Source organism: Temnothorax americanus, unplaced genomic scaffold (genome assembly GCF_048541705.1).
Source record: "Temnothorax americanus isolate GAGA-0224 unplaced genomic scaffold, ASM4854170v1 Scaffold42, whole genome shotgun sequence".
Taxonomy (NCBI): Eukaryota; Metazoa; Arthropoda; class Insecta; order Hymenoptera; family Formicidae; genus Temnothorax; species Temnothorax americanus.
Genome location: NW_027509570.1, coordinates 935,498 through 953,882, shown reverse-complemented (window position 1 = coordinate 953,882; position 18,385 = coordinate 935,498). Strand labels below are relative to the sequence as shown.

The 18,385-nt window shown below is 45.2% G+C and overlaps 1 protein-coding gene across 1 annotated transcript; it reads left to right on the top strand.

The window, feature by feature from the left end:
* Positions 1–247: 247 nt before the first annotated feature.
* LOC143902969 (netrin receptor UNC5C) lies at positions 248–10,018 on the top strand. Its single transcript, XM_077416253.1, has 13 exons — positions 248–1,014; positions 2,393–2,607; positions 2,979–3,192; positions 5,214–5,549; positions 6,053–6,220; positions 6,497–6,661; positions 6,983–7,018; positions 7,099–7,369; positions 7,480–7,628; positions 7,865–8,604; positions 8,891–9,282; positions 9,491–9,592; positions 9,671–10,018. Exons 1-13 carry the CDS (start codon positions 954–956, stop codon positions 9,840–9,842), a joined length of 3,021 nt encoding a protein of 1,006 aa, XP_077272379.1. The 5' UTR covers positions 248–953; the 3' UTR covers positions 9,843–10,018.
* The last annotated feature ends 8,367 nt before the right edge of the window (positions 10,019–18,385 follow it).

Below are 18,385 nucleotides of genomic sequence, written 5' to 3'. Positions count from 1 at the left end.
TCTGTGACGGATATAAGAGTTAGAGGGATGCATATTTGGTGCGAGAGTGATATGTCGATCATCGCTCAGAAGGAGAACATTCGCGGAAGAAAGCGCCAGCCTCCGGCGTCATCGCGCCACAACTACCACCACCATCAACGTCACCACCACCACTGCCGCCGTCGTCGCCGCCGCCGCCGCGGATACCGCCACCACTGGCAGCAGCAGCAGCAGCAGCAGCGAGCAGCAGCACCCCCGACGACAAGGGGATGAAGAAGAGCGTCGGTATCGAAGTGAGACGTATATATATGTATATATAGAGGTGCGCGCACGTCGGCAAGTTCAGTCGTCTACCGCGTGCCGACCCGCGAGCATCGGTGCGACCACCCTCCCTTAGCGAACTCCTCGTTTCCCTCGTTTCGTTCACCGTCGTATGCGAGGGGCTCGAAGCCGGTCACGTGTCCCCCACCCTTTCGCACGCTCGAACGCGAGTGCAACCATGCAAGTGCGAGCACCCTCGTTCAAATTCGTCATGTAGTTCTCGGGACGAGCCGCAACTAATTATTTATGGCATTTTTTTTTTCAAGAAGACGGATCTTCTTCTGCAAATTAAAAAAATTTGAATGTGAGGTGAATATGACCCTCTAACGTTGGATCTATAATCTATGATTCTTGCGTACGCACAGACGATCGGGATCTGTTCTATCTCCGTTCGATCGAAGGCCAGGTCGATCTCTCTCGATGCATGATTCATTGACGTAACATACGACGATGCATCGCGGATGTTTGTTAAAATTATAGAAAATATCCAATGACACTTGACAATGATCACCGGCTATGAAGCCAAGATCATTCGTGGTTAACAAGCGCGACACTAATGAAACGTGTCAGCGTAGAATACGAAGTTCGTTGTGCATAATTTCCTCGAGTGGCATGAAATAAAAAGACCGGTTTAAGTGAAATGTGAGGTAACGATGGAGCTGAGGATCAGTATTCTTCTTTTAACGCTTCTTCGTCTTGCCAGCACGCTCGAAAGTAAGTAACGGAGCATGAAGCAGTAGATTTAAGTTTGATGACACCTGTCGACTATCTCCGATACGTTAATAAATCCATTCAACTTGTGACAAGCATTCGAACAGATAAGTTGCACGAAATGCACGTCTCGCACGTTACTTGAAGCTAAATGAATTTATTATTAACACGTTGACTGCGCCAAATATGAGTTAACTCGTATTTGGTGATTTGGCTATTATCTTATTATAGGTCGATTTCACAGTCTCCAATTAACTTGATTCTCCGATTAAACTCACTCTTCGTCTCTTTCTAGGGGGACAGTTAGAAAGAGATGCAGAGTGAGTTTAATCGGAGGATCACATTAATCGGAGACCGTGAAATCGGCTTTATATATTTATTAACACGTCTATTAACACAAATATTTATTATTTTTATACATTATATTTTGGGTTTTGAATAATTTAACATAACTCAAATTGACATCGGGGATTTTTTTTCCTAAATATGGCTTGGCAGTCAACGTGTTAAAAACATTCTATTTCATTAAGTGCACTCAAAATATCGGTTTAACTACCAGCCAAAACTATTGCAGCGCGGAAGTTTGCCGGCACTTTCCAGAGCGACCAAACATTCATTTCGCTCGCTTCCGGCCGAAAGCGTGCCCGAGCCGTACGAATCGCGGCGTAAATTTACGCCTCGCGTTCCTCGCGAAAGCCCCTCACTGCGAATCGTGACATGTTTTCTCATGAGCGTGACAGCGGGGGTAATCATCGGTCCGCCGGTGCTCGGTTTACCGCGACCACTCAAACAAGAGAGAGGCGCAGTTGTTACTCGGGATGTAATAAAGTTCTTGCGGGACTTAGGTGCGGGACGGCGAACACGAAGTGTAAAGTCCGGGAGATCTAAGCGCGAACGTGTCTCGCCACGGCTGATACACGGCGTAAAATCCGCCACGCATCGTTAAGCCCGACTTTACTGTTCCAGCGTATCCGACTCGACGTCTAAATATACCACGCCGCGCGACGTTTCGAACGCGCGCGCGTGTGTCTTCGGATAACGATACACTTTCGTAGAAAAGACGATCGGATATATAGGGGATCGTTGTTGGACGTCATTGGATCTGATAATGCGCCATTAGTAATCCGATAACGCGTCTCCATCGGCGTTTCTCTTTATCGTGGTGGACGCGGCTTAATCCCTCCGATGGACCAAGAGCGAGAGCCCGCGGCGGCGACGATTTAATTCAATCGATCCGATATGAAAAATTTCGGGGACGTATGGATAATGCCGCCGAGGGATTAGACTGACGGCTTTATCGGATTTGCGGAATAAAACGCGCTGGAATTATCGATTTTTTCGCTCGCAAGAGGGATAAAGCGTGTGCTGCGTTGCTCGCCAGGTACGAAGGAGGAGGATGACGCCGAGGAGGATGACGAGGAGAATTATCCTGTCGAAGATTACGACTACGGTGACTACGAGACCGCGACTATAACCAGCGATACCGATCTCATCGCTGGTGGTTCCCTGCCGATTTTCTTGGCGGAACCCGTCGACACGTTTGTCGTTAAAGGGAAACCGGCGACGTTGCATTGTCGCGCCGCGCACGCACTTCAGGTACGTATTTATTGTAATAATCTTGATATATGATTCGCGTCTCTATATGACGCTTTGCGCGAAGATTTATTCCGCGCTATATATTTTCTTATTACCACTACACTACAAGTTACTCCATAGTATTATATGAATACATGGAAGTATCATTTCCCTTGATGCTCTCATATACAACCCCCGTTGGAGCTTTCCACAAAATGCCTTTGTCTTTATCTCCTTCTTGGCTCGAGTTTCGTGCGGCGACTCTCTCCTCTCTCCTCGTTCTTATTACCTACTTAGCCGCAATTTAACGAAGACAAGCTGTTTCTTTCATGGCACGCGAAACTATACACATTCCCTCCCTACCGCCGGCTCTCCGCCGCTCTTTTCCGCAGGTGTATTTTCGCTGCAACGGTGACCGGGCCGAGCATTCGCAGCAGCAGGATTTTGTCGACCCTCGTACCGGAACGAGGGTCGTCGAGGTCGAGTTGAACGTGACGAGGAACGAGGTCGAGGAGTACTTCGGGAGGGAGAGATTCAAGTGCGAGTGCGTGGCATGGTCGGGACCAGGTCAAATTCGGGGCCAGCCCGCTACGGTTGAGGTCGCCTGTAAGTAGAGAGCTCTCCCCATCCTCTCTCTTTCTCTCTCCCCCGCTCTCTCTTTCCCCGCTATCCTGTATGTCCCCTGTCTTCCCTCGATTTCCTTTGAATGTTCAGTTTACCGACGCGACGAAAGGATTTTCTTTCTCTCATTGCGGTAATGACCATGCCGCTCGTTTCTGCGGTACGTGAGGTGCTCTAACTCAGGAGATTACGTCACTTTCACTCATGCTAACACAAGGGGGAAGAACGAGGCCCTTGAACAGTCTGTAACAATTATTTCGAGCGTTCTTGTAATTTATGTTCTAATTTGGATTATAAAATTATATTACGATTGTTGATAACATGGAAATGTCTGCGTTCCTTTTGCAATCGCACGTATACAAAGTTATTTTAGAAACATTTTTGTGCAAATTTGTACGATGAACATGGTCCGGGGTCTTTGGTTACATCGCCATTCCATTATTTAGTAACTTTATTAATATAATTTTGGTAACACGATTTTTATTTAAAGTTTTTGAAGAAACTCGACGTAAAAGCTTAATTTCCCCCGCACCTTGTAGCAAAAAGAGAGCCTGAAAGATGGGACAAATTAAAGGGACAAAGCGGACACGATTCGGTTTTTATCAAGTGTCCTGTGACGCGCAAATCGAGCACAAAATCTAATCGATATTCTATCGCAAATGAAACGACAGACGCGTAAGCCCCGGAATAGCGGCTGCGTTTTTTTTTCACCAGCGAAAAACGAGGGAGAACCTCTGTTATTCATTGCGGAACGCTTGTAGGTTATCAAAGCTAAAATAAAGTCGCCTATACATTGCGAGATAAGCTATATGAAAAGTGTATTTTGGTATTTCGGTGTATGTGATTCCAATAACGATGCGGGATTGCTTCGGGATTGGGCGCTTCGTAAAAAGTGCAACGCAAGAGCAATTTTCATTTAGATATTTCGAGTCGCGCCACGCCGCGCAAACAAGCGTGGCAAACAGGATGCAAAATTAAATCGGTATTTGCGTGCAAACAGAAAGCGCTTTCGAAATTGAATGCAGGATGTCGATCGAATCGATGTGTATACGATTCGCGGAGAACGATTTTCTGCACAACCGTCTTATCCTATTTCCGAATAGAACCAAGTGCCGACAATTAATTTAGCTGGATAATAGCGGCGCGCATTGAGTTATTCATGTCTCAAGCTTTAATATTTTATGATCATATAAAATACATTCGAACGCGCGTGCGACGGCGACGACGAGAAAAATGAGATATCTGCAAATTGAACGATCGAATCGCGTAATGGGAATTCGAAGTGGGAACCTATTATCCGAACGTTTAGGAAGTAAAAGTGATTTTTTGCGACGAATGACTTGTACGACTTGTACGAATTATTGTACCCAATGTCTATGGAAAAAAAATTACATTAAAAAAAAAAAACGTAAATTCAATGACACGTTAAAATTGTGTTTGGCACATGACATATCACGTGAAAATATCTCGAAGCCAGCGAAGGCAGCGTAAGCCGGAATGCATTTGAATCGGTCTAGATGGTCCATAACGCGGTATACTTTGTGATGCCGGACGTATCATCCATCAGTCGTGGGTCTGCATACCGTGGCATAGAATTCCGCCAGCTTCTAAAGCGCGTAACCGCCACGTCGAGGTACCATGGCCGCGCGGTCGGTGCTTACGCTCTTCACGAGCGATATGAAAGCCTCGCTTTTTGAACGCGGACGTGGTGCGGCAAATAATACCGCGACGGATAGCCACACCGAACGAATGACCGCAGTTATGTATTCTGTGGTTCACGCGCCGCAAATCTTTTTCCGTCTTTCTGATGGTTCGGGGGGAGGGGAGAGGGGGAGAAACCGGACAGAGAAAGCCCTTTCGCTCGTCTGTACGCGCGCCCTAATATCGCTGAGTGCCACTCTCCCTCTTCCCGTTCTCGCATTTCCCGCTCTTCTCGAACGTGTTTCCGAGCGAATATTAAAAAACCCGCCCGATACCGGCGGCCCGATCGTGCCGATGTATTATAGATCTGAAGAAGCACTTCCTGTCGCCGCCGTATTCCCTGTCGGTGGAAACCGGCCGCAATGCGGAACTGCGATGCTCGCCGCCTTTGGGTGTACCATCACCAAAGGTTTATTGGCTTAGGAATGGCTCTCCTCTCGAGACGGCCGCCGCTGGCGCAGCTTCCGCCACCGTCGACGCGAACCCCAACGAGATGTCCTCCGCGACCGGCTTTGTACAATCCGCCGACGGGCATCTGCTCCTCGGGGAGGCCGAATTGAGGCATCAAGGGAACTATTCCTGCGTCGCTGAGAACATCGCCGCGAGGAGAGTCAGCGAACCGGCGGTGCTCACCGTCTACGGTGAGCAATTTTCTTTTTACTGTGCAAATCGCCGAACGAATGCGGTTGAAGAACACGCTCGTGCGCGATGATTGAGGAAGTGGATGGATAAAGATGATAAAAAAGCTTATAGCTTTGTAACAATTTATCGTATAAAGTTAAAAAAAAAGATTTTTCTTTTATGTTCTATCTAAAATATTATTAATACATATATATAAATCTATCTTACATTTGTATTCCAAAAAATAATTGTAGAGACGTTGTAGAGATGTTATTGTATTATTCTGCGCGTTATTCATCACATGTTCAGCTCCTCCAATAACTAAATTTGTAGTGGATGCGCTTGCAGATTTCACGATGATTAAAATTTGATTCTCTTATTTTTAATTGACGTCGCGTTGGATAAGCAACTCACTCATGTTTTGTGGCCTGTTCGAGCCGCGGGGTGTAACAAGGTGTTATTTGTTCTTGTTTTAATTTCGCCGTTGTATCCTTTTTTTTCTCTCTTTCCGATCCATTCTTAGTGAACGGCGGGTGGTCGTCCTGGTCCGGATGGTCGGAGTGTAGCGCTCGCTGTGGTAGAGGCGTACAAAAGAGGACAAGAACATGTACGAATCCTGTTCCAATCAACGGCGGTCAAACGTGCCCAGGGCCAGCCACACAAAGGGTAGAATGCAATCCTTCTTGCCCCGGTAGGTGGACCTACAAAGACTCCACTCATGCGCCACTCAAAATAATATAGAGCAAAATAACATAGAGTAATATTGTGTCGCAAATCGTAATAGAATACAAGAGTTAATACGCGTGCACAGGCCCCGTATTGACATGTACTAAACGTTTTTAAGCGCGCTACAAAAATGCGTCCCGATCGAGATACACGGTACAGATGTATCCATTCTTTTCGCCGTCTCGCAAATCAGATAATCGCAATTTAATCGAGATTTTCTACTTTGTACCGTTGCACGCAGCGGTCGACGGCAGATGGTCAACTTGGTCCTCGTGGTCCACATGCGGTCCCGATTGTTCGAGAGTAAGGAGGCGATCCTGCAATGATCCCCCGCCGAGCAACGGCGGTCGTCCCTGTCAAGGCAAGGACGTCATCGTCGAGTCCTGCTCCGCGGATCGATGTAATGGTGAGGCCCCAACCCGTGTTTCTGCCTTCTTATTGTTCTTCGTGACTCGCACTCGAGTGCCTAACGATTTATTTGGAACGAGCGCGGTCCTTTTTAGCTCTCCGCATTCGATTGCTATTCGTAAAATTCGATGACTCTGCATACGCGGTGACTCATCGATAAAATGGCCGGTGGATAAAATTGAAATTTGCGCGCGAGGACCTTCCAAAATGATTAATTACTTTAGACTCCATAGTCCCGCGATGTAAATTGTCGATGTAAAATTATATATACGTTATATCTTTGTTATTTGAAACATTTCTCCCTTCTTATCGCATGCAGCGCTCGGGCAAGATGGGCCAAGAGTACTCAAGGAAGGTAAAGAAACCGGTTGAATTATTTTTAAAAACGCTTCCGTCTGAAATGGAAAAAAGAAAAAGAGATATTTTTCTTTGTAGCGACTCGAGCGGTCGATTACAGAAATATCCTCGCATTGTGGATCACTTTGAGTTTAGCCGCGATAATTCTGGCCGTAACGACGATTTTCTTCGTTCGCTTGATGCGCCGGAAAGAGAGAATGGAAGCGTTGTACGGCGTGGCGAGATTGGACTTTCGTCGTCCGGGTGATCTCGCAAAATCGGTCGTTTCTAAGAACGAGCGCTCGGTTTTAGCTAACGACAAGCGTCTCGAACATGTGATAGACGAATCGAACGCCGCTAGACTACCCAGGTATATATATCTTATGTACCAATCGAAATAATGAGAGAACACGGTACATAATATGAATCAGTATCCAGTTACATTTACATAATCTTACGACGCGCTGGCGCAATGTGCAGATCCTGTTCCGAGCATCATTATGACGTTCCGCAATTGTCATTACCGTCGACAACGAGACCATCGCCGAGCTCCTCCGTAACTAGGTCTTCTTGCAAGAACTCGCAACGAGGACGCGGCATGTCGGATAATGAGGAGGGACGGTCTTCTCGTAAGAAATTCCCATAAATTCGAGATCACGAGAGCTCTTTAGACAATCAGTTTCGTTTCGAATAAATCCACTTCCCTGCCAAATAATCCGAGAACAAGTAACTTGAATCTCTTATTTTGAAGTAAACTCTAAATTTTGAAATAATATCGCAAAAGTCATAAATTTAGATACATTTTTTTTGCGTACGGAGATGAAGGTTCTTCGTCTATCGGGAATCTTTATACGTATATTCTCAGGCTCGACGTATCAAGCGAATCCAGAGAGCACCAACGAGGACGACGACGAACAGGACGATGATGAAAGACCGGACGAGAACGAACGATCCACGACGGATGACGGTAGTGGCTTCATCGTGAGAGCCATAATTGACGAGCAAGGCGCCCTTTTGGTTGTACCCGAGGTGGGCGTTTCGATGTCGGTGCCGGAAGGTGCGATCCCGCGCGGTCGCCGACACAGTCTGCATCTCGCCGTGCTCGGCGAAAATTTCTTCAGACCGAATCTCCCGCCCGGATTCACGCTGCTGTCCGCCGTGGTGGCCTGCGGTCCGGCGAGCGTCGATCTCGTGAAGCCGGTGATCCTTCAGTTTGAGCACTGCGCCGAGCTGAGAACCGGAAACTGGGAGATGAGTCTGTGGTCGACGGAGATCGACCTGGAGACACGTTCGAACAACTCCACGAGTTCGTCGGCGAGCTCGAACGTCTCGCCGTCCGCGACGACGTGGCGCAAGGTGTTGATGCTCGGCGGCGACCCGACGAATCTACCCGGTCAACCGTTCGCGCAGCTCGATCACGCTGGGGTGTTTCTCGTCACGGAGACACCCAGCGTTTACGCGGTGGCGGGAGAAAATTCGGTGGTCGCGCCTGGACTGGCCGTGAAACGGCTCTGCGTCGCGGTTTTCGCGTCTCGCGAACGCGATCACATCAGATGCCACGTACTCGAGGACACCAAAGCGTCGTTTAAGCTCGTAAGCGAACGAGTGAGTACAAAATATATATATGTATTTTAAATCTTAATAAATATACGCTGTACTTGTGTTTATATATTTCTATACCAATGTAGATTAACTTTAATCTCGGTTTAACTTATAATACTTTTTATCCTCTTCTAGTTCTAAGAATTAGACAAAGATAAAAAGTAAATTAAACAGAGATAAAGTTAATCTGCATTGATAGAAATGGACATTAGAGTATTATTATAATTCGTAATAACAAATTGCCCGGTGGTTGTCTTATTCCCGCGAGTTGTGTGTAATCCTTTCGCAGGAACGCCGCTTGGGTAGCATTTACATCGATCACAGTACTCTCGGATTTCGCGCTAGCGGCACAGCACTTCGCGTCGATCTCGAAGATAGAGAGAGCGGTTTTGCCGAGAGGCAGGAAGTACCTTACCGGCGCGTCTGGGCATCCTCGAGGATTAGCATCCGGCGTTCCTTTAGGATAGAAAAAGTCGTCGGCGACCTCAGGCTCGGCTTTGAGCTTCGTGCTTGTCAACGTGGTTTCGAGGATCAAGGCTTGCTTCTCAGGATCGATCTCGATCTTGTAAAAAGGAGTAACATGAGCGGAAAGAGAAATGGTAACAAGACAGAGTCCTCTGTTGTTCTACGAGGGAAAAATTCAGCGAGGTCCACGGAATCCGTCATACCGAGACCCTTCAGGTACTTTTTACATTGACGCATACACACACACACACACACACACACACACACACACACACACACACACACACACACACACACGCGCGCGCGCGCGCGCGCGCGCGCGCGCGTTAAAAATAGGATAAAATATATTTTATACTCTCATCAATTAAAAAAAAATATAATGAAGCTGATATGTATATGTGATATTTTATTTCGATTGTTGCAGATTTTCTAAGACGCTTAGAAAGCAGCTATGCCAATGTCTAGATCCGCCAAGTGCACGCGGCAATGATTGGCGGATGCTCGCTCAGAGATTGCAAGTAGACCGGTGAGTTTTAATCTTTTGCAATACATTTTCTTTTTTACGGATTTACGAAAAGGATTTAAACCGAGGCAATATTTTAAGATACGTCGACTACTTTGCGACGAAAGCGAGTCCAACGGAACATATTTTGGACTTATGGGAAGCCAGGCATCGCGAGGCCACGGCTCTGGCAGATTTACTGAATCATTTAAGACTGATGGGACGCGTTGACGCAGCCAACGTACTCGAGAGTCGTTTGGGGCCATGGATTTAAAAAAAATCATGAAAACCCACACTGTCATAAGCAAACGAAATGCAAATTTATAACGCAGACAAAGTTTTGAGAGACAAAAGTTTTGTAAATAGAGTAGCTATTATATGGTATTAGCAAAATGGATGTAGGAACATATGTTGTATAAATATTGGTCATATTTGTACATAAAAGTTTACAAAAAATATCTGTGTATTGCATTACTTTCTCATATTCCTTTTATATTTTTATTCTTACGTAAACTATAACAAATAATTATTTTATATCAATTTTTTGTATGTGTTTTCGTTTTAAGTAATTAAGATAACATATTTTTAAAAATTCTAATTGATTTAAAATAAATTATATTTAATTAATAATGTTCTATATTTATTAAAAAACGCATACTAAAAAAAAAAAAATTATATTAATAAAATTTATTACCTATAACAATTTTATTATATTGATAGATATATTAAGATCAACAAGTATATATCTCATTAATTATTAATGCAGCAATCATGTTATCTTTTAAATCAATTTCTTTTATTAAATTGCAATTTATATTCTTTATCATTATTAAATCAATATCAATAATAATCTATTTCTGCTCATTATTCCCTGCAACCAATTGCATCCGATAATTGGTGCAAAATCCACCTAATGAGACGCGCTTTAACGAGCAACATGACCAAGCGCTCGGAAAGGTCGGAAATCACAGATGACATTCATGGCCGCATGTGCCCAATTTGCACCTGAATGCCGATCGTCGTCGGGCCAGGTATCCGGCAGTCCTTGAGCGGGATCGGACGAAGCGGAAGCCTGTTGGAGGATCCAGTTGCGGCCGCATTTAGGCGGGTATTTAGGTACCATTTGGATGTATCGTATCGCGACGCAAGCATTCGAGGAAGGCTTCTAGGTATCACGTCCTGGACCAAGGATGCGTAGGATGCTCGAAACAATGGGCATTATCCCGTCACCGTATGGGGGTAAAGGTCGAGGGGTTTGGGAAGGTATAGGTATGCAAGCACGGATGGCAGAACCAACAGCCCCCATATAGGTATGTACGTATCCCTCTGCTTCCTCTCTCCTGTCCCCCTTTCACCTTCCATTTCCGTTAGTTACTCTCTCTCTCTCCCTCTCCCTCGTTCTCCGTCTGCTCTCCAGATTCTCTTGGAAGCATGAGAGGCGGAGCATTTAATCACAGGTGCCCGTTGGTGGTAATTCCGCCGGACAATGCCTGTTGACCCGAGTCGCCGGGAATGGTGTATCGGGCTACCCTTTAACGCAATGCGATTCGCCAACCACGAGCTTGAATACCTTTCTCTTTTCCTCTTTCTCTTGTAAATTCTCGTTTTTTCCATTCTCTCGCGCGATACTCTTCGTTTATCTTCTTTTTGTTTCTTTTAATCGAAAACTCTCGCCGCGATCACGATAGCGGAATGTAGAATCGACCGTTCGATGCCCGATAACACGAAAATGTCATGTCTCGTTCTTTTCGCAACCTGACCTAGATGTTAGAATCGATCGAAACAAACGAGAGAGAACATGGAAAAAAAATGCAATATATATGGATCAAGCTTTTAATAAATACGATAAAGCGCATCTATCCGCGTGTAACAAGAAATAAAGAGAGATTTAGCTATAGAGCGCGCTAACAGTGACCGTTTCTCCGATCATTGAAAAAAATATTAACCGATGTTATTGGCTCCCTTTAATATGTGTTTATTGGCTAAACGGCTACCATCTCGGAAACGGCATATCACGTTTCAAGACGCATGATCGTTCGCGATAAGCGAAAGAGCCTAGCGTCCGTAGCGAGCGGATGCTCTCGGACGGATCCTCAAACGTTTAAAACGACGGCCGCGGTTACGCACGAGTTACCGACACGGGGCGTGCATAATCCACGGGTGGATCACACATAAATCGCAGATACAGGATCGTATTAATTTCCCAGCTAATCGCGATTGGGATCTACAGGCAATTACGAGGAGGATCGGTGAATCAGATTGTAGCGCGCGGCGCTTTACTCACTTCCGTTAACGCGCCGCAGAGTCACGCACACACATGCGGGTAACGCACCGCACGCTTGTGACCCCGCGCTACCGTGCGGCACAAAACGCCCACGCCGCGCGCGCGCGAGGGTGCCGCTCGAGGGTGGTTTATGAATCGTCCAGACGTATCGCGATCGAATGACGTGGAATCGGTCTCTCGTATACGTGTGGCCGGTAAAGTCATTAATTCGAGCGGTAGGCCGACGCGTGTAGGGTGACCAAACACAAACCGCCTGAGGGTTTTTAGCCGCGCACCTACGCTCGGTTTAAGATTTTTACCTCGCGCGAGAGATATCAACGCGTCACGCGCGCGTATCAAAGCGTGAATCTTATAGTATTAAATCCAGAGCGAAGGTATCTTCTCCTCCGCGAAGGTGAACGGGTAATGAGTGCTTTAAGATTTGAATGACGCGGTTAAAGGAACGGTCGGTGAATTTATCGCAACGGGGTCCCATTAAAAACATGAGATGCACACGCGGCACTGTCTGCCGAGTGGATTTACCCGTAATAAAACACGGCTGTAAAAAGACTCGCACAAGTTTTCCGGATAGCGATGCGCACATCGCGGCTGGTGCGCATCGCGGCGTTACAGGTCGCCGAGCCGCGCGGCGTGTAACGCGAAACCCGACAGTATATCGTTTTTCAAATAATTACTTTTCGTCGAAAGGAAATGAAGGAGGATGCCGAGGACGAGAAGAAGTATTATATATGACCGTTTCGGAAAGGTTACCGCGTTGCGCTTAACGAAAGAAAGATCGTGCGCGGGATGCGTGCGGAGGCAGCTGCAGAGATCTTATCGAGGATTGCGCCATGATTCTCCCGAGCCCGGGGAATCCAATCGTAAATGATGAAAATTGAAATTACGAATTGCCACCGATGCGGCGAAGACTTATGCGCGTTGAATAAATTAACCATAGCCTTAAAATTACTTTCGTTCGAAAGAAGCGGAAATATTTGGCGGGCTAAATTAAACGCCGTCCGACATCGGTAAATGTCGCTCTTTTATTGTGACTGATGTCTTTTTGTCGTCTTTTTCTATTTTTTTTCCCGACACGTATTTTTCTGTTTTGTATCACATTTCAGGCATTTTTTCGTTCTAAAATATGTAAAAATACGGAATTTCTGTTTACTGTTATGCAAATATATGATAAATATGAATATCGAATAATTTAAACGCATGACGGTGTTGAAAATTTAGAGATACCGGCATAACGCGCGTCGCGATAAAATAGCGATGTAATAATAGGAGGGGAATATTGCCATTCATCAACTTAACTCGTTAGCAGCGGCTGGCATTAAAAATATTCGAAAAGCCGCTCAAGCGCGTACGAGAAAGTTTTGCGACGGGTGAAAATTTCCGGAGCGAAAACCACCGCCCGAAATGGCAACGAAAGAAAGAAGAGCATTTTTTCACTGTCGTTTGCCAGGATTTTTGCAGCGTTACCGAAACAAAAAGCCAGCTACATAGTTCCGAAACAATTTCGTCGTGGAATTTGACGACATTCGCGGCTAAAAAGTAGCAGGAAATTTTGCGCGCATTCCGTATACGTGGACGACGATATGTACAGCTTGCATTAAAATTGTTATCGAAAAGGACACGATTTAAATGATTATCAAACGACTATTTTTAAGCAAATAACACATCATCGCAAAATCGATCTTAAAATATTTCTGGAATAAAAATATCTTGTACATTTGTTATTTTATATATTTTAATAATCTCTTTTTAAATTTTGTAATGTTACATGACATCAGAATCTAACGTGAAACTATATACAATTGTATGAGAATTTCACGTTTATAATTGGCATTAATAAAATCTCGGGCATTTTCTAGTCTGCAGAATAATTTATAAGTAGAAATATATCGCGTGATGAAAACTGTTGTTCCTATTGTAATACAATTAGAATTTAATTCTATTCTATCTGTTCTTCTAGTTGCTCCTATTCTATTCTCGTCGTCGTAGAAACGAATGTATTGTATTGCAGGGCGTACCCAAGCCAGTGAAATATGTCGAGTCCGCGCGAATTTGTTGAGCGCGTAACTCTATCCCCTTCGCGGCGGTAAGCTAGTATCAATGTCTTGATTTGCTCGTGTCACCGCGTGTCTTCCTTCGAGCAGTAACGACACACTATACCGCGCAGTCTCTGCCATCTACGCGAGGAATTTGCATGGGAACGCCCGGCTTTAATTCGCGGCAGCGGCGAGCTGCCGGCGGTGCTGAATTATGCCAGCGGCGTAATTTGCATAACCCTTACAGGCCGGCCCCGATAAATGACGATTCGCGGAAAATTGGCCCCCGGCCGCGGCGCGCACCCCGCGTCCCGCACCCCGAATTAAATCCGCCGCTTAATTAACCGAAGTTTACAGCACGGACGCGAGAGTCGCCGCAATCTCGTCCGTTGCGGCCACGCTTAAGCGAGCGCGTCGATGTCACGTAAAATCGTAAGAACTTTCCGTTCGGTGCTTACATTCACGTGTCTTACGACATTAACTTTTTAGTATTCAATTAAATATTACAGTTATAAAATATTTTATTCAATTTTATAACGTATATGTTGTTTTATAACGCAGAATTAATAAAATATTACAGATGGTTGTATTAGCTTTCTTAATATAATAACTTTTTAGTTTTATAACTTTTTAACTTTTTTTTCAATATTGATCATATTTCATTAATTCTATTTAATTTAAAAATCAGTATCTTCTCAGGCTTCATCAAATCAATATAAGTTCCTAACAATTGCTACGTCGAAGGAAGCTGTATCGTGTAATTACGCGCTCTTATAGGCTATTGTCAGATAACAGCTGAGAATATCGAAGTTTCAAAGTAGCGTTTAAGCCAAGGAAGCTGTTAGTTAACCTCTGATCTTCGCTGTTCGAACAGAGGAAGAGGAAAAATTCACGCTAACTACTGCTCTCCTTTAGAAACGCGTGCACATCGGAACGAATAGCTTCAATTGGTTTTGCTCTTAAGGCCCTGAAGTCGTTATGTCGCGGTAGCCGACATGTTCCCTTTCTTCTTCGTAGCGTTCTTCATTCGCACAATCGCCAATCACGCTAACCGCGCGGATTAACAGTAAAACCTCTGCTACTAGATCGTTGAGTGCAACGAGGCATAGTCGACTTGATGCATCACGCGAAGCTGAATCAAAAGGCGATTACGTGGCTTGTATCCGGCCAGCATATGCCGAATCCTCCTTCCTTTTCTCCTTCAGCCGCAACGATAGTCTTCCTTTGCGTTCGATGCTGCGTGGTAATGCAATTCATCGTATCAACAAATCACTCTCCCGCTTCTTAATGTATGCACGTCTCTCCCTGGTTTAAATTCTCGGCACGCGAAATCGTCGGCATTCCTTCTTCAACTTTCTCTCCGCGCGCGATTTTACATTCTGGTTTTTGTCAGCGCGACTTTTCGGACAAAATTCCCGCGGTCCCTCGATCCCGGCAATCCGCAGAGTGAAAATGGTATCACTGAAAGCTATCGTTATCTGACAATTACGACATTTGAATATATAATGGTAATAATATATATAATTCTTTTTCGAGCGCGAGAAATACGTTTGTTCGAATCTCCGATCGCTCTTCGTCACGGATGCGCCGCGCTAATAATGCGATTAATTTCGCTTTCATTTCCACGCGCCTCTATCTCGAAATAGCATTAATTATCAAGCATAAATTGTGTCAGTATGCGTCGCATTTTAACAGGTGGATTCATGCATAAACATGTCCTGCCGATCTACGATCCCCAATTGGTCATGTAATTTTAAAAATGTAATATTGCTACATTGTACCATCCGTCGTGGGCTTTTTCGTTGTTAATGACGCAATCATGCCGCCCGTCCCCTTTACCCGGGCGATGTTTCGAATTAACAAATTGCCAGCACGCCTCCCGTCGTTCCACAAATGCAATTTCGTACCGGTTTCAACTTTAAAGTTCCGTGCGTGTGCATACTAATTCCAACCAGCCTGGTTTTTTATTCACTGCTTTATCAGTGACGTTTTATACTCTTTCGAGCCAATTTTGGAAGTAAAAAGCACGATGAGAATTCAAATTACATTTGTCAATTATATTTTCAACTCTTCGTGTGTGTTGCAACGAGGTTGCAAAATTGCATAACGACGCGAACGATATATGATAATCTAATAACTCTGGAACTAATAAATACTTCTGAATAATTCGGAAGTTATAGGTTGCGATAGAATTTTGTCATAATAATCGTAATTTATAAAATGGCGATAAAAAGTTACTGAAAAATTTCAGCAAATTATTTTGTCTCAGAGGCGTAATAGATAATGCAATTCCTCGAATTTATTCTTGTCGCAATTTTATTTTGGGGTTTGGTCTTGGAGGCGATAGCTATCAGAAGAACGAAGAAGTTTTATGATCTGATATTGATAGATGAAGAGAGAGGAGCCAGCATCGAAAGAAACGCACTGGCGGGTCCTGTGCTTCAGTGTCGCATTCCCCGGACGCTGACAGTGAAGAACTGACCGTCGTGCCGCGGAGATTAGTTCCGGTTTTTGAAGGATCGGCCATCGTCCACCTACACGACCGCCAAACATCCCCGGTGAGATTGTACGCGACGGGCCGACATGAAAAAGTCCGATCGAAATCATATATCGAAATAGAACAAATCGTTGACGATGTAACAGTGACATCGCGATATTTGTCAAAAGCAAAATCGTTTAAAACCTCCTGTTATTATGGGACCTCGAGGCGTAAAAAAAAAAGGGGATGATGGATGTTACGCGCAGTTGACAATTGTCGAAACGTCGCGGTAATGGCCACGCCTTCAAATTTGGTCGAGGCGCGCTCGCGGAGCGCTCCGTGATGTGTCATACATAAATTGAAATTCACATATTAAATGCAAGTAGAGAATTGATATGTGCCGACCATACGCGCATTAAATTTAATGAATGGCCGCGCGTATCTATCTCTACAAGCGCATGCTCCATTTACAACCCTGCAAACCGCAATGATGCCGATAATTCATCGTGGTTTCGCGTAATTCGTCGATGTACATATCGTTCGTCGATCACCGGCGGAATGTTCGTATTATGTATTAATAGCGGCTCAATGACTTTTGACGCGCGTAAAAAGACGTCGAATTGCAGATAATTGTTCTCGTTATTTCCACGTCCCAAGTTTCTCTCCGTCTCTTCTACTCGTTCGTTTTCAAGGACTCTGAGGAATAAGATCTCTGAGTCATACCCGACAATTTCAAAAATAGTTTCCTTTATCGCGAGTACGGCATACGGAATCCGACCGCGTTATACGTGCAAACTCAAGTGACGTCGTACACGGCCAGACCAGGACGGAGGGAGGGAGGTCGCTATAAATACGGTAATAAATCGCCGCCATAAATCGCTGGCTTTGTTACCAGCGGTATCGATATTGTTGCCGACCCCGCTATCGGATCCAGGTTAGATCTCGGTCGAGACGACGAGGATGACAACGAGAAGGGGCGGCGGGATCGAGGAGGAAGAAACCGAGAAGGCGCGTACACCCTCCGGTACGTGTAGGACGAGGCACGGACGCGTTTCCATAAGAGGACGAAGGAAGGGGAGAGGATGCTCTCGATAACGCTCTTGTTACTTCGGACGCGGACACGTCGCGCCCCATGTATCGAAGTCCTCGAGAGGAGCCAGATCGAGCCGCTTGATCTCCTGGGTAGATAGGATGGCCTCCAGACATCTTGGCTTTTGCCGCTGAAGTGTTCGTCCATCCGACGGCGGGTCATCTCGTCGAAGGATCCACCCGAACGACAGGTGTCGCGTCGTCGAGGGAAAATGTCAAGGTTGCAGAGGGGCGCAACTTCGCGTTTTACATGGCGGTCGGAGTCGGAGGAACGAATAAGCGCCAATTTAGCTTTTCAAGTTTCTTTTCAGGATTAAAAGGAAGTTTATTAGTAGAAGAGAGAAGATTTATTCTTTGGAAGAAACTAGTACTTTTCGAATCGTGAAGGAAAGTTGCCGTGTAAAAGATATACATAAAGAAGAGCAACGAGTGTCAATTATCTTGAGTTTAACAAAACGAGATACATAAATTTGAAAGGTACCTTAATCCCTCGCTTCGCCGTAGAAGCCTTGTCGTATTATTTGTCGCGAAACTGAACAGATCGTCTACTAACTAATGGATTGGGAGTCAACAATTTCTTCCCGTCCGTCTTCGGGCAATACTTTGTGCGTTTTGTTTGTTGCATTCCCCGTAGCCCCGACTTGCGTTTCTTCAATAAAACTCTTCACGGTTTCCCAGATACCCCGGACTCGTGTTTTAATTTCAGGCACTCGGAGTGCGTCGTCGTCTCTCCTCCTTATTGCTTCTTTCGGGTCGTCCCGTATTTTAGTTGTTTCTCGTTGCTCTCTTTCTGTCCGATCGAAGACCCGATAGATACCAGTGGACTTTATCTGCCGTGGAAATTTCATTTCCTCTCATTGTTTCTACATCAGGTTCTCCAGACAGCTTCATCGCGAGAGCGAGTTAAAGTATCTACTTCTAGATTTTCGCGT